This window comes from Pinus tabuliformis, chromosome 4_2 (genome assembly GCF_031772625.1).
Source record: "Pinus tabuliformis cultivar Carrire ecotype Pingquan chromosome 4_2, CPIR1, whole genome shotgun sequence".
Lineage (NCBI taxonomy): Eukaryota > Viridiplantae > Streptophyta > Pinopsida > Pinales > Pinaceae > Pinus > Pinus tabuliformis.
Window position 1 is genome coordinate 693,443,250 of NC_142304.1, and position 14,633 is coordinate 693,457,882.

The following is a 14,633-nucleotide window of genomic DNA, read 5'->3' on the forward strand; positions in this document are numbered from 1 at the left end:
CCTTTCAGCACATCTCATTTGCACACATTTTCTTGAAACGAAAACCATATTACAGATATGCTTTACACACATTGCAAAACCATATTACAGATATGCTTTCCAAAAAAGGTGTGATTGGAACACCTGGAGTCATCTCCTAAGCTTCATATATACAAGACAGCAGGGTCTACTACGACAGCTTTCATATTTTCTAAATTTTTCAGAACTTAGATTTTGAATATTCGAAAGTTAATATGCTGCAACTTTCATATTTTCTAAATTTTTCTTTGAATATTTGAGAGTTAATATGCTCTTTAGTAGCACTGTTCATGTCTGTGACAACTATATTTTCTTTTGAAAGATCATATTGACAGATTGAGAATTTGTTTCGCTTTTTAGTTCCAACATGCCTTACTAGTCAGAGTCTTGAAAAATGTATTCCTAAAAACTAAGATACTCTTTTTATATATAAAAAATAGCGAAAATGCATTACTTTCACACATTGATCTGTACACATTCACTGTATTGGAACCTCGAAACCCAGAGACTCTTGCACTAGTACGTGGTTAGGAGATGGGATATCCTCGGCTTCTCGTTCAGGCTGCACCCATCTTCCATACGAGTTGCGGACGAGGTCCTTGTTCTCCAATTGATACCAGTTCCCCGCCACCATTAACTTTGGCCTCAGCATGTCTGAAGCCTTGTTCACCAACGCCACGTCTCGTTTGGCATCCCCTGATCGGAATGGGGCGCACCAGCTCTCGTACCCATCCAACAAATGAAGATATCCCTCCAGGTTGTGATAATCTGCAGGGTCGAGATTTGGTTTCAGAGAAGGTGAACGTCCGTGATCCAACTTGATTTCCACTCCAATGTGAGCGTATGTCCAGGGGAAACGGTCAAGCAACGGCTTCATCAATCGCTCGAATTTTTCCATCCCTTCGTTGAAGATGATCCCGGGCATCTTGGGAACCATGTCCTGTTCGCTCACCACGCGCAGAACCTTAACCCCCATAGCCTCCAATCTGTCTTTGAAAGCCCAGTTGCCCACTCTTGGAGCTCCGAAAGAGAACACAGTCACAGGGACGTTCTTGTCGGGATCGGTTTTTAGCGAATTGAGGCCCTTTGCTGCGACCTCGTAAGTGCTAAGCAGAGCGAGGGCACCGCCGAGGCTGTGGCCGGTCATGGTGATACTCACGTCTTCTCCTTTCTGCGTATACACATCCACCAGGCGGCCGAGCTCCTTCATTGCCTGCTCGGACGCGCTGAGCTTGTTGTATCCCATGTTGTGGTCCTTCGAGGTATATATGCTCAGAAACCCTCGCTCCACCTTCACTGATGAATTCTCGTGCAGGCTGCCTACCTCTCCGAGGGGATGGAGAATATCCTGAAAATCCTCCATCCACTCGAGCTGCGTCACAGTCCCCCTCCACACCACCATGATGTCTCGCCTCCCCAGGCGCCTCACCTTCTCGTCTGTGCTCACTGCAACGTATCCAATCCAGTTGGAGTCCCTGCTCCATGTATTGTCGTCCATGGAAGATGGGCGGCCGAACCATTTAGGGAGGTGAATGTCCGACATGGCGTAGAGATACTTGGTGATGTTGTAACCCGTGTTGTCCAGCCCCACCTTGTGGAACATCTTATTGAAAGACGGTTGATGGTTCGTATGGAGCATTGCGGCTGGCATTGCTCAATTCAAATCAACGGTTAATGATTACCCAATCGTCTAACAACCAAATCGAATGGCACATATTTTGACACGACAACAGTTTGGAGAGTTCATTTCAGAGGGAAACGCCTTACGACGTAAAAATATTAATATTAAGATATTTGTTTTTTTAATATAATGAAACGATTTATTTATTTATTTCTTTTTTTTTTTTGAAATGGTCGGTTGCTATATATTATATTCTGAAAAAAAACGAGGATGTAGAATCCTCTTGTACATAAATTGCGCAGACTGAGAGGAGGCAAGGGGTTTACAAAATGAGGCTGCCCCCTTGATCCTTAGATTACTTTTTTTCCTACTACTGCTAGAGATAGCGCTAGTATAGATTCTAATAAAGGAAGATAACAGAAAAATACATTTGAAATTCATTCAGTCAATCATTATGTGTTGTATGTGTCTTGCTGTTGATTCTTCTGGCTTCTCATCTTTGGCTCCATGATTTGCACTGGAGGAGCTGGTGGCGATGGTGTGCTTTTCCAGCCAGAATTTCAGAGTGGAGAGCGATTCCTCGACATGGCCACAGCGGTTTGAGAGCTGCTCAAATTGCTCTTGGAGGGAGGACACCCTATGCATGAAGAGCTGGATTTCTGCTTTATACTTCTCAGTATTGATGCGGTCCTGTTCATAAAGTCTCCTACTGTGCTCATCAAGGCGCCTGTCGTGCTCTTCTAATCTTGCAGCTAGCAGACCCTGCTTTTCCTCTATCAGTGACTGCTGAGTCCTTATTTCTTCAAGCTTAGCTTGAAGGTCAGCACAGTGTAAACAATCCTCACTGCGCGCCATAGAAAGGAAGATATAATAAGGGAAAAAAGTCCAGAAGGTGGGAGAGATTAGAATGATGTTGAAATTGCTGTCTTGGATATTTATTTATTTCTTTTAATTGTAAATAAAAGGTAAAATTGTAGTTAGATTGTAATACCTCGTGTTACATAGAATATAGTATTAAGTAATATTATAAAAATAGATGATTTGTTTTTAATTTTGATGAGATATAATATTGTGAAAAAGATTTTGGATATATATTTTTTATTTTTTTAGATAAGTTTGGTAAGATTATATTTTTTTTATATTTAATTTTTCATTTTGATTGGGTATAGTACAAGACTTAAATCCGAGATGAGCTATAATACAAGATTTAAACTCGAGACTTCTGATTTAATAAGACTTCATTTCCACAACCATTTTTAATTAACTTAAGCAAAAACAAATATATTATATATATTTTATTTAAATTAATTTTATTAATAAAATTAATTTATCATATATTAAAATAAAAAAAAAATTAATTTTCCCAATATGTATTTAAAATTAAATTATTAATTTTAAATATTGGAGAATTTTCACAACTTCCCCAACATAATAACCATAATAAAATAAATATGGTAAACTTTTACGGACTTGCACCATAAAAATTAGAACAATAATAAAATGTGATCGAGTCATTTCATGCGAAGAAAAAAATAAGTAGTGAAGCTAGCCCATCAAATTCTTCATAGCAGGCAGGCGTCTCGTGATCGATTCTTAAAAGAAACACAGAAGTCGATTCTACCAAGAGGCAGGAAATGGCTACGGAAGGTGTGCTCTTCGGTATGGACAACCCCTTGTTGGACATCTCTGCTGTTGTAGACGAGGAGTTTTTGAAAAAGTGAGCGTTTTCTGACTTGAAAACTTCTGGGTTTTAGGGTTTAGATTCTGCAAATACAGTGAATACTAATATGTTTTGATTGGTTTTGTTCCAGATACGATGTGAAGCTCAACAACTCGATATTGGCAACGCCACAGCACGATCCAATGTACGTTCTTAGTTTGCTACTATTATTCCTCTAGTCTCTTAGTACTTTGATTTTACACCCTCGTCCAGGATTTTTTTTTGGAAGTGCTTTAAGAAACAATTCCCAAAGGTTGCTGCCCTGTTTAGAGCAGACTTCCTTCTGCCAAGGTGCTACGGGCCAGGTCCGTGAGGTAGCTATTCTGCCAAAATTGTGCAGGGCTCGCAGTTGGCTTCATCTCTTTGAAACTAATACTATTTGGGTGTTGCCGATCTGGTTGAAAATATAACGCTGGTTGACAGCGTAACACTCCCTTGATCCCATCAGGTACCATTCCCCGAATTTTTGAGTGATCTTGATTTTACCCCATCATCTTGGAATGTGTTTTCTACAAGTGATTTGAGAAACATACCCCAAAAGGGGCTGCCCAGTCCAAGAGGTTGCTATTCTACCAAAATATAGCCTGGGCCTTGCATTGGGTTTTACTCCTTTGAAACTGATACAGTTTGGTGGGGCAGATCCAGGCAAAAAGGCAGCCCCGGTGGATTCTGCTTAACACACCCTTGATCTCATCAATGGACCAATGCCCTGGTTATCTACCCATGCTTGAAGTGTTCGTTCTTTGGTGGTTATTTCCCATTCTGCCAATCATTTTGGACAATCTCTTGTAACCTACTTTGTTCTAGATGTTGGTGCTCCTGACCAGTTCGGTAATTTTAGTCTTCAAGTACTTGTATATGGCTTGCTATTGAGATCTTACATGTAACATAAGTTTTACTGTTGGACCACTGCTACATATTGTCATGAAAGTCAGGTCTGACAGTCATCATATTAGTTTGATTATTATTGCTAGCAATTAAGGAGATTTTTGAATCCTTATTCTATTTTGTATAATTTGAGCACTTTTTCATAGCAGTACTTTGTTGATTATAATTTGGACTCTCAAGTGGTACCTGGTCCATGTGAAGACCAGGCTGAATCAACGGGGCCACACTAAAACTGGCCTGAGTCATTGGTTTTCCCATGCGAGTATTTGGCAAGCTTTTTAGACACGAAGAGTTTGACTTGGGAAAAAGGATTTTTTTTGGGGTGAAATTTAGTATATTTTCCTTGTTGTTTATTTGCGAAGTTTTCTGCTGTCTCTGAGTTGCAAGCTGCCTCTACACTTGCATAGATCCATCTCAATCCTGGATCTATCGATTTTTAAGGGGAATCAAATTTCTCAATGTGCAAACTTTTCAATAATACAAAAACTCAAGGTTTGCACCTCAAGGGGTTTGATCCCTTTCAGTGTTTCATAGATCTAGGGTTAAAATGGATCCATGCCAGCCAGCCTTATTTATTTACCCTTGTTTTTACACTTGTCTTTCTAGGTACTTAGTGAGATGGAGATTTCACTTATGTACTCATTTTATTCTATGTCTGTCATTTTTTTTGTTTTGTCTTGGACTAGTTTCTTAGCTTCTTGTGGTTTTGTTCTAAGGTTTTATATATTTTCTTACTCATATTGGAAGTGTCCTACTAGGGGATGCTCCTTGTCCATAATTGTGCTCTGCACAAGAATGCCCAGGGAGAATGATCCCAGGTCCTATGATTGTCCCTACCTCAGTTGGGAGTTCCACACTCCCTTTCGTGCTCCAAAAATGCTCCTTGTCACTCTCCCCACACTCCCCCCATGATCCTCCCATGCTTGTCCCTGTGTTCTCTTGCCACGCTACCTCCATGCTCTTGTGATTCTCCATCCCTGAAAATGAGGAGGAAAGCCTTTAAAAAAAGTGGGGGTCCTTGAGTAGGTTTAAATCTCCCTATACTTCCCCCATGATTCTCCCATGCTCGTCCCTGCGTGCTGTTGCCACACGACTCCCATGCTCTTGCGATTCTCCTTCCTTGAAAATGAAGAAGGCCTTTTAAAAAAAAGTGGGGGCCCTTGTGTAGGTTTAATTCTAGGGCATACCTTTGTTGGGAGTTCCATACTCTGTCATCCTCCACCTTGTTCCACCATGCTCCCCACTACTCTCTCCACACTCCCTCCCATGATCAATGTTATCACAACCGGACTAGAACCGGTTCGATATGAAATTGGCCTTAAAGCGCTTAACTAATTGGTTTCATGGAGAACTAGCCGGTTCAGTACAATGTTGTATGACACGGCTAAAAACCATGCCCTACAAAACTTGACCCTAGTAATTAATGGCAATATTAAACTTAGAGTAAAAGTAATATTAAATTCTGAAAGCAAAAGTTTACATACTCTTTATCTTTCCTTTTCTATCCTTTTACTTAAATTTTTAATATCAGCATTAGTTGTTTTAGGATGTTTGAGAGGATCCAACCTCATTGGACTTCATATGGAAAAAGTAGAATTTTAGATCCCATTCAGAATTCATATTTATCAGATTTCTAACAAAAATAGCAAGTGAGAGTGCATATAACGCCCAATGCAATACATCTTTGAACCAAAATACATCAACAAAGAGGCCCTAAATTGACTCTAGAGTCCAAGAGTCCAAAAATAACCATAGTACTAATAACTGTAGTAACATAGTCTAAAGCAGTGTTGAAAATATCGGTATCGGCAAAATATCGGCGAGGGTCCAAAAAATATCTTATCGGCAATATCGGCGAAAATATCGGCCAAAATATCGGCAAATATCGGCAAGCATAAAAAATAATTTTTTCAAATTTTTAAATATAGCCGATATTTTCAAAATATCGCAATATTTTCAAAACAGAAAATATCGCGATATTTTCTCGGCGATATATCGTTTTGCCGAAAATATCGCGATATTTCCGAATATCGCCGATATATCGCCGATATTATCAACAGTGGTCTAAAGTCTAGAGTCTCACTGACCTACTTTTGGTGGTGATTTGTTGGACAATAAAATTATCTTTCAAGGAAATTCTTTTCTGTAATCCACCTATTGCCTTTGATGTGAGTCACTGTTCCTCATTTGTGTTTATGTCATTTTTGAACTTCATCGGATCTTTATCTTCAATACAAATCATTATACCAAACCGTTGGCAAACATATTTTCCCTTTCTTTATGACGATGTTTGTATTGTCATTCCTCATGCCACAATCCATCTCATCTGTAGCATGCTATAATGTATGTATGGGTGCATGCATATAGTCTACCTGGCATTAAGTTCTTGTCTTTGATTTTTTTGTTGAGTTTATATAGTAGTTTTTCTCTTGAATTGTTGTAGAAATACATAATGTTTCTTAAAAGTTTAATTGCTCTGTTTGTGATTGAATCAGGTATCAAGAGCTTGCTGATAAAGAAAATGTTGAGTACATCGCAAGAGGTGTGGTATCCGATCAAATTGTTGCCATATTAAAAATGATATTATGGATTTCGATAGGTTTGAAATACTAGTGTTTCTTTCGGAGTGACTAATACCTCTTTTCTGGTTTGCTATCATTGTATGAAATGCAGGGGCCACACTTTTTTCAGATCGAAAAAGCATAATTGTATTTATTTCAGAAATATAAACATAGCATTATGTACCATTACATTAAAAGGTCTATCTCTCATATAGGTGAAACTGTGCAAGGGGATGAAGAAACTGTCACAAAAAATAAGCAAAAGCCATACAGATGGGCATCAGCAGAGCATGCCAAAAGAAAACTGACAGCCATGAGAGATTGAGTCTAAAATAGTCTAACTGTGCGTAGAGAAGACATTATTAACCGCTGAAGACAAAGGAGACCATAACTTGTCCTTGCCAATACACCCGATGTAGCTCGTTGAAGGGGAACTTTGAGGATCTACTATAAAATATAATCCACAGAAAATAATCTGATCAGACGTGAAGAGAACTAATAGCATTTGAATTAAATGATAGAAACAAGTCAATTTCAAGTAAAGAAATAAATGTTTACCTGTGCAACTTTGATAGACTAAAGTGTGGCCCCTGCCCTGAAATGCAGGGGCCACACTTTACTCTATCAAGGTTGCACAGGTAAACATTTATTTCTTTACTTGAAATTGACTTGTTTCTATCATTTAATACAAATGCTATTAGTTCTCTTCACGTCTGATCAGGTTATTTTCTGTGGATTATATTTTATAGTGGATCCTTAAAGTTCCCCTTGCAACAAGCTACATTGGGTGCATTGGTAAGGACAAATTTGGGGCATATTTTATAGTGGATCCTCAAAGTTCCCCTTGCAACAAGCTACATTGGGTGCATTGGCAAGGACAAGTTTGGGGCAGAGATGAAGAAAAATTCGAAAGCCCCTGGAGTCAATGTAACTTCCATTATCTTCAGTATAGTTCGTTTTCATTGCTTTATATTTTCATTTGGCCAATATTTGCAAAAGTACTCTTTCCCTGAATAATCACTGGTATGAGAAACTGTATTTTGTGTTTCATACAGGTGCATTATTATGAGGATGAAACAAAACCAACTGGTACATGTGCTGTTCGTATCGTTGGGGGTGAAAGGTGAGCACTGAAAATGTCTCTTAACAGTGTGTTATTGTATTGTACAGTGTACTAGTTCTTTTGTCACTGACACCCCCAGATACCTGAGTTTCTTGACCTATGCATATAATATTCGCTTCATTGCCAGCTGTTCTCGTCAGGTTTTTCTCTCTTGACTCGTTTAAATATTAACCTTGTAATGTTCAGGTCAGTGGTTGTAAATTTGTTAGCAACAAATTGCTACAAATCAGAACACTTGAAATCACCCGAAAACTGGGCTTTAGGTAATGTACTGAAGTTTTTGCTCTCTTTTAAGTTATTTTCTCAATGCTTAGGCTTTACTTAGCTCTAAGTTTAAAAGGAAATTATTGTTTGTTGAGAAGGCCAAGTTCTTTTATATTGCTGGCTTTTTCCTTACAGTCTCGCCTGAGTCGATTCAACTTGTGGCTGAACATGCAGCTCAGAAAGGGAAGGTAAAGTGTATTGTAATCACTTTGGTATCTGGAAGCAGAGGGGTTATTGTGTTATTGGCTATTTGGCAAACTAACAATGTCCATGCCAAATGGTCTTGTATCTCATGTCGTGCAGATATTTATGATGAATCTTGCATCTCCTTATATCTGTGAATGTTTTACTGAGGCATGGATGAAAGTTTTTCCGTAAGACCTACTTCCTTGCATTGTTTTAGTCTGATATCTAGATAGCAGATGATTACGCAGATAGAACTTAAAACATTTCTATTTTCATACCAAGTTGATTTGGCTTCTTTCTTCTATGATATCCGAATTCCCTCTGTTATAACTTATATTTATTATACTGTTTGAAATGTTTCATGATATCTGGCAATTTTACCTCAGGTATATGGATTATGTTTTTGGAGATGAGACTGAAGCAAGGACTTTTGCAAAGGTGCAACGGTGGGAGGTAAATTATGTGATCTTAATTTCTGACCAATATACTTCTGAACTTGAATGGAGTAGATGTTTTCTAAATCTTTTGAATTTTCTAGACTGACAATGTTGAAGAAATAGCCCTAAAGATGTCAGCACTGCCAAAGGCAACTGGAACTCACAAGAGGATAGCTGTTATTACACAAGGTGCAGATCCAGTAGTCGTTGCAAAAGCTGGAAAGGTAATTATTTTTGATCTTTTGTCTTTTGTTTATAGCTGACATTGAGACTAAGAGAAATTTTTTCTTGAATATTGTACTGGAAGAGGCTAAAAGTTTCAGTGGTTGATAATGAAGTGTTGGTGCTTGGGAAGTGTTGGTTCTTGCAACATTCCTTCTATATTCAACCAAATACATTCTGGTCTATGGTTCTAGATTTCCTTCCGTTATGATTAAGGATAATATGAGTTCAATCTAGTTCTTAGGAGATTGTTGATGTCTGGACTCTGGAGTTCTTACTTGGTAAAAATTGTGCAACTCCTTGAGAGTTAACATTGGTGACAAACAATATGTAGATTATGGTCTGTGACATGGCATGGCCATCACCATTATCTTTACAAACTGATTCTAGATGATAAGAGAGCTCAGAAACATCATCTCGATTCATGACAGAAGGTGGTAGATAGTCTGCCAGGACTTTGTTGGACTCTAGAGTCTACTACAAATCTCTATTGTTAAAGGAACCCTTAGCAGATGATGACCTTATTTGAATCGTATTGTGAGAATTTTGGGGTTGTTGGTAATGGAGAATTGAGTAGAAAGGTTAACCCCAGTTTGTGAGCATACCCAAATTGTACTACTTTAAAGCTGAAAATAAATTTGCACTAGAACACTGATTTTGAGCAGTGTTGACTCTGAGATGCCTCTGCAAATATTTCATCATGTGATCTGTCATGAGTCGAAGTATCTGAGCAGGTTGTTGATGTCTGGAGTTCTTACTTGGTAAAAATTGTGCAACCCCATGGGAGTCAACATTTGTGACAAACTCTATGTAGAGTATGTTCTGTGACATGGCATAGCCATCACCTTTATCTGTACATTCTGATTCTGGATGATAAGAGAGCTCAGAAACATCATCTCGATTCATGACGGAAGGTGATAGATGCCTGCCAGGATTTTGTTGGACTCCACTATAAATCTCCAACCTTAAGGGAACCCTTAGCAGATGACCTTAGAACCGTATTGTGAGAATTTTGGGTTTGTTGGTAACGGAGAATTGAGTAGAACGGTTAACCCAAGTTTGTTAGTATACTCAAATTGTATTAAAAGCTGAAAATAAATTTGCACTTGAATGCTGATTTTGAGATGCCTCTGCAAACATTTCACCATGCGATCTGTCATTAGTCAGATTATTTATATATGTATTGAGGTCTGGTTTTTCATATTTTCCCTGTATATCTATTCAAATAATAAAAAAAGAAAATGTGCTCTACAGCAGAAATGAGTGCGTGTAATCATTTTGGAATCATATTGGTTATTCACTCTTTCTTCTCCTTGTAAGTACTTCTCTTTAACCAATCTTCTTCTGTTTCTTTTGTCTGCTGTGTTCTATCATGGCAAGAATGTATTCCGTCTTCTCCTTGGAAGGAATTTGTATCTTACTCATTTTACCAGTCCCTTTTGTTTTGTTTCATGCATGTAATTTTGGTTGTATTTTTTTCATTAGGAGAGATACAAGTTGTGATACAGAGGAAGTTATGCACATTACATAATGTACTTTTTCTTCTCCTTGTGAGGGATTTTTGTCTTGCTACCAATGTACCATTCTTCGTCTGTTTTTTCTTTGCTGTTCTATCATATCCAAGAATGTACTTTTTCTTATAATTGGAAGTAATTTATATCTTACCAAGATTAAAATTGTACTCTATTATTCTCATGTACTAGTCGCGTCTGTTTATTGTTTTTTTATTAGGAGTGATAAAAATTGTCATTGCCCATTGGTAAATGATAGAACAGTCTTCTGCTCTTTCTTCTCTCTGCTGTTCCATTGTGCCAATGATGTGCACTTTTTTTTATCATTGTAAGGAATTTATATCTTACTATTTGGCTTCATGTATATCTTATATCTCACTACTCTTTCTTATCATTGTAAGGAATTTATTTCTTACCATAATTTATACCAATCTCTTGTTTCGCTTCTTGTATCCTATTTTGTTATAATTGATTTTTATTAGGAGAGGCACAAGTCGTGATAGGGAGGAAGCTATGCACATGTAATTTGCCAAGGGACTTTCTGGTGTTTAAAAATTAAATTGCCACATATCTCCGCTGGTCTGTCATGAGCGTATTAGCTGTTAATTTGTTAATGTTTAGTTTCATGGCACTTTTAATGAGAATTATCGAGTAGACAAATTTTGCATCAAGTGCTTTTCTCTTCTTTCGAGAAACAAATGGTTCTCGTTATCTGAGTGTCCTCTTTTTTTTTTTTTTATAAATGCTGAGATCATCATATTTGTTATCATTTCAGGTTACGTTGTCTCCAGTGATTTTGATTCCGAAGGAAAATATTGTTCATACAAATGGAGCAGGTTTGGATATTTTCTTTTGTCTAATGCTTAAATGTTTACAAAACATAGGTGTAGACAAGAAAATACTGAATTCTCTTCCCTTTCTTTGTTGTTTTGGCAGGGGATGCATTTGTGGGAGGCTTTTTAGCTCAATTGGTGCTAGGTAAATCTGTTAAGGAATGTGTTGAATGTGGAAATTGTGGGGCAAATGTTATCATACAACGATAATCCAACGATCTGGTTCCAGATTTCCTGAGAAGCGAAGCCTTTCTGTAGGCTTTTTTTTTTTTTTTGAACAGTTTTGAATATTACAACAAGTGCGGGTAATGAATCCCGGAATTGGCCTCTTTTCCAGCGCATTTCAGCAGACATCTTTCATTTATACATTACAATATTTTTGGGAATCTTGAATTCTGGTCTATGGTTCTAGATTTCCTTCCCTTATGATTAAAGGATAACATGAGTTCAATCTAGTTCTTAGGAGATTGTTGATGTCTGGACTCTGGAGTTCTTACTTGGTAAAAATTGTGCAACTCCTTGAGAGTTAACATTGGTGACAAACAATATGTAGATTATGGTCTGTGACATGGCATGGCCATCACCATTATCTTTACAAACTGATTCTAGATGATAAGAGAGCTCAGAAACATCATCTCGACTCATGACAGAAGGTGATAGATAGTCTGCCAGGACTTTGTTGGACTCTAGAGTCTACTACAAATCTCTATTGGTAAAGGAACCCTTAGCAGATGATGACCTTATTTGAACCGTATTGTGAGAATTTTGGGGTTGTTGGTAATGGAGAATTGAGTAGAAAGGTTAACCCCAGTTTGTGAGCATACCCAAATTGTACTACTTTAAAACTGAAAATAAATTTGCACTAGAACGCTGATTTTGAGCAGTGTTGACTCTGAGATGCCTCTGCAAATATTTCATCATGTGATCTGTCATGAGTCGAAGTATCTGAGCAGGTTGTTGATGTCTGGAGTTCTTACTTGGTAAAAATTGTGCAACCCCATGGGAGTCAACATTTGTGACAAACTCTATGTAGAGTATGGTCTGTGACATGGCATAGCCATCACCTTTATCTTTACATTCTGATTCTGGATGATAAGAGAGCTCAGAAACATCATCTCGATTCATGACGGAAGGTGATAGATGCCTGGTTGGACTCCCTATAAATCTCCAACCTCAAGGGAACCCTTAGCAGATGACCTTAGAACCGTATCGTGAGAATTTTGGGTTTGTTGGTAACGGAGAATTGAGTAGAACGGTTAACCCAAGTTTGTTAGTATACTCAAACTGTATTAGTTTAAAGCTGAAAATAAATTTGCACTTGAATGCTGATTTTGAGATGCCTCTGCAAACGTTTCACCATTCGATCTGTCATTAGTCAGATTATTTATATATGTATTGAGCTCTGGTTTTTCATATTTTCCCTGTATATCTATTCAAATAATAAAAAAAGAAAATGTGCTCTACAGCAGAAATGAGTGCGTGTAATAATTTTGGAATCATATTGGTTATTCACTCTTTCTTCTCCTTGTAAGTACTTCTCTTTAACCAATCTTCTTCTGTTTCTTGTCTGCTGTGTTCTATCATGGCAAGAATGTATTCCGTCTTCTCCTTGGAAGGAATTTATATCTTACTCATATTACCAGTCCCTTTTGTTTTGTTTCATGCATGTAATTTTGGTTGTGTATTTTTCATTAGGAGAGATACAAGTTGTGATATAGAGGAAGTTATGCACATTACATAATGTACTTTTTCTTCTCCTTGTGAGGGATTTTTGTCTTGCTACCAATGTACCATTCTTCGTCTGTTTTTTCTTTGCTGCTCTATCATATCCAAGAATGTACTCTTTCTTATAATTGGAAGTAATTTATATCTTACCAAGATTAAAATTGTACTCTATTATTCTCATGTACCAGTTGCGTCTGTTTATTGTTTTTTTATTAGGAGTGATAAAAATTGTCATTGCCCATTGGTAAATCATAGAACAGTCTTCTGCTCTTTCTTCTCTGCTGTTCCATTGTGCCAATGATGTGTACTTTTTTTTATCATTGTAAGGAATTTATATCTTACTATTTGGCTTCATGTATATCTTATATCTCACTATTCTTTCTTATCATTGTAAGGAATTTATTTCTTACCATAATTTATACCAATCTCTTGTTTCGCTTCTTGTATCATATTTTGTTATAATTGATTTTTTATTAGGAGAGGCACAAGTCGTGATAGGGAGGAAGCTATGCACATGTAATTTGCCAAGGGACTTTCTGGTGTTTAAAAATTAAATTGCCACATATCTTCGCTGGTCTGTCATGAGCGTATTAGCTGTTAATTTGTTAATGTTTAGTTTCATGGCACTTTTAATGAGAATTATCGAGTAGACAAATTTTGCATCAAGTGCTTTTCTCTTCTTTCAAGAAACAAATGGTTCTCGTTATCTGAGTGTCCTCGTTTTTTTTTTTTTATAAATGCTGAGATCATCATATTTGTTATCGTTTCAGGTTACGTTGTTTCCAGTGATTTTGATTCCGAAGGAAAATATTGTTCATACCAATGGAGCAGGTTTGGATATTTTCTTTTGTCTAATGCTTAAATGTTTACAAAACATAGGAGGTGTAGACAAGAAAATACTGAATTCTCTTCCCTTTCTTTGTTGTTTTGGCAGGGGATGCATTTGTAGTAGGCTTTTTAGCTCAATTGGTACTAGGTAAATCTGTTAAGGAATGTGTCGAATGTAGAAATTGTGCGGCAAATGTTATCATACAACGATCGTCCAACGATCTGGTTCCAGATTTCCTGAGAAGCGAAGCCTGTAGGCCTATTTTTTTTTATGTTCAAAAAAACAGTTTTGAATATTACAAGAAGTGCGGGTAATGAATCCCGGAATTGGCCTCTTTTCCAGCGCATTTCAGCAGACATCTTTCATTTATATATTACAATATTTTTGGGAATCTTGTATTCATATCATCATAGCAAAATTATTTAACTATCCGGTATATGTAGAATGCCAGCAGATCTGAGATATTTCCAGAAAATATGGCTCTTATAGCATACCTGTTATTGTTGACTTTATATGCCGGGCATAGAGAAGGGCTGTATGACATATGTACAGGGGTCAAAAGTGATAAACAGGTGCCACTTACCGAATGGAGTATGCATTCCTTTCTTTGACAGAACATCTGCTTGCTCATTTTGATTGCGCTTTATATGAGAGATAGGGAAAGTCGCGGGCTTCCATAGAGATGCTATCCTTGC

At 37.4% G+C, this 14,633-nt stretch overlaps 1 protein-coding gene and 1 pseudogene across 7 annotated transcripts; one reads left to right on the top strand and one right to left on the bottom strand.

Annotated features, from left to right (window-relative positions):
• Positions 1-496: 496 nt before the first annotated feature.
• Positions 497-1,768, bottom strand: LOC149171379 (phospholipase A1-Igamma1, chloroplastic pseudogene; annotated as a pseudogene).
• A 1,345-nt stretch (positions 1,769-3,113) lies between these two features.
• Positions 3,114-14,372, top strand: LOC149171380 (adenosine kinase 2-like). 7 transcript variants are annotated; one of them, XM_089424061.1, is made up of 15 exons: positions 3,117-3,356; positions 3,451-3,504; positions 6,743-6,789; positions 7,415-7,446; positions 7,634-7,735; positions 7,864-7,931; positions 8,118-8,194; positions 8,331-8,383; positions 8,499-8,569; positions 8,768-8,834; positions 8,920-9,042; positions 11,327-11,387; positions 11,488-11,529; positions 13,587-13,683; positions 13,880-13,932. In XM_089424061.1, the coding sequence occupies exons 1-14, from the start codon at positions 3,274-3,276 to the stop codon at positions 13,661-13,663; spliced, it is 957 nt and encodes a 318-aa protein (XP_089280187.1). In that variant the 5' UTR covers positions 3,117-3,273; the 3' UTR covers positions 13,664-13,683; positions 13,880-13,932. The 7 variants fall into 7 exon arrangements, 5 of the variants coding, with proteins under 5 accessions (XP_089280184.1, XP_089280183.1, XP_089280187.1 ...); XM_089424059.1 differs by lacking the exon at positions 13,587-13,683 and adding an exon at positions 14,044-14,212 and having other exon boundaries at positions 3,118-3,356; positions 13,880-13,940; XR_016259023.1 differs by having other exon boundaries at positions 3,119-3,356; positions 11,488-11,638.
• The last annotated feature ends 261 nt before the right edge of the window (positions 14,373-14,633 follow it).

Excerpts from the sequence above, each read along its gene's own strand:
- LOC149171380 (XM_089424057.1), top strand. The coding sequence starts at position 3,274 with ATGGCTACGGAAGGTGTGCTCTTCGGTATGGACAACCCCTTGTTGGAC. Across the intron at positions 3,505-6,742 it reads ACGCCACAGCACGATCCAAT|GTATCAAGAGCTTGCTGATA; the intron begins GTACGTTCTTAG and ends TGATTGAATCAG. Across the intron at positions 8,835-8,919 it reads CAAAGGTGCAACGGTGGGAG|ACTGACAATGTTGAAGAAAT; the intron begins GTAAATTATGTG and ends TGAATTTTCTAG.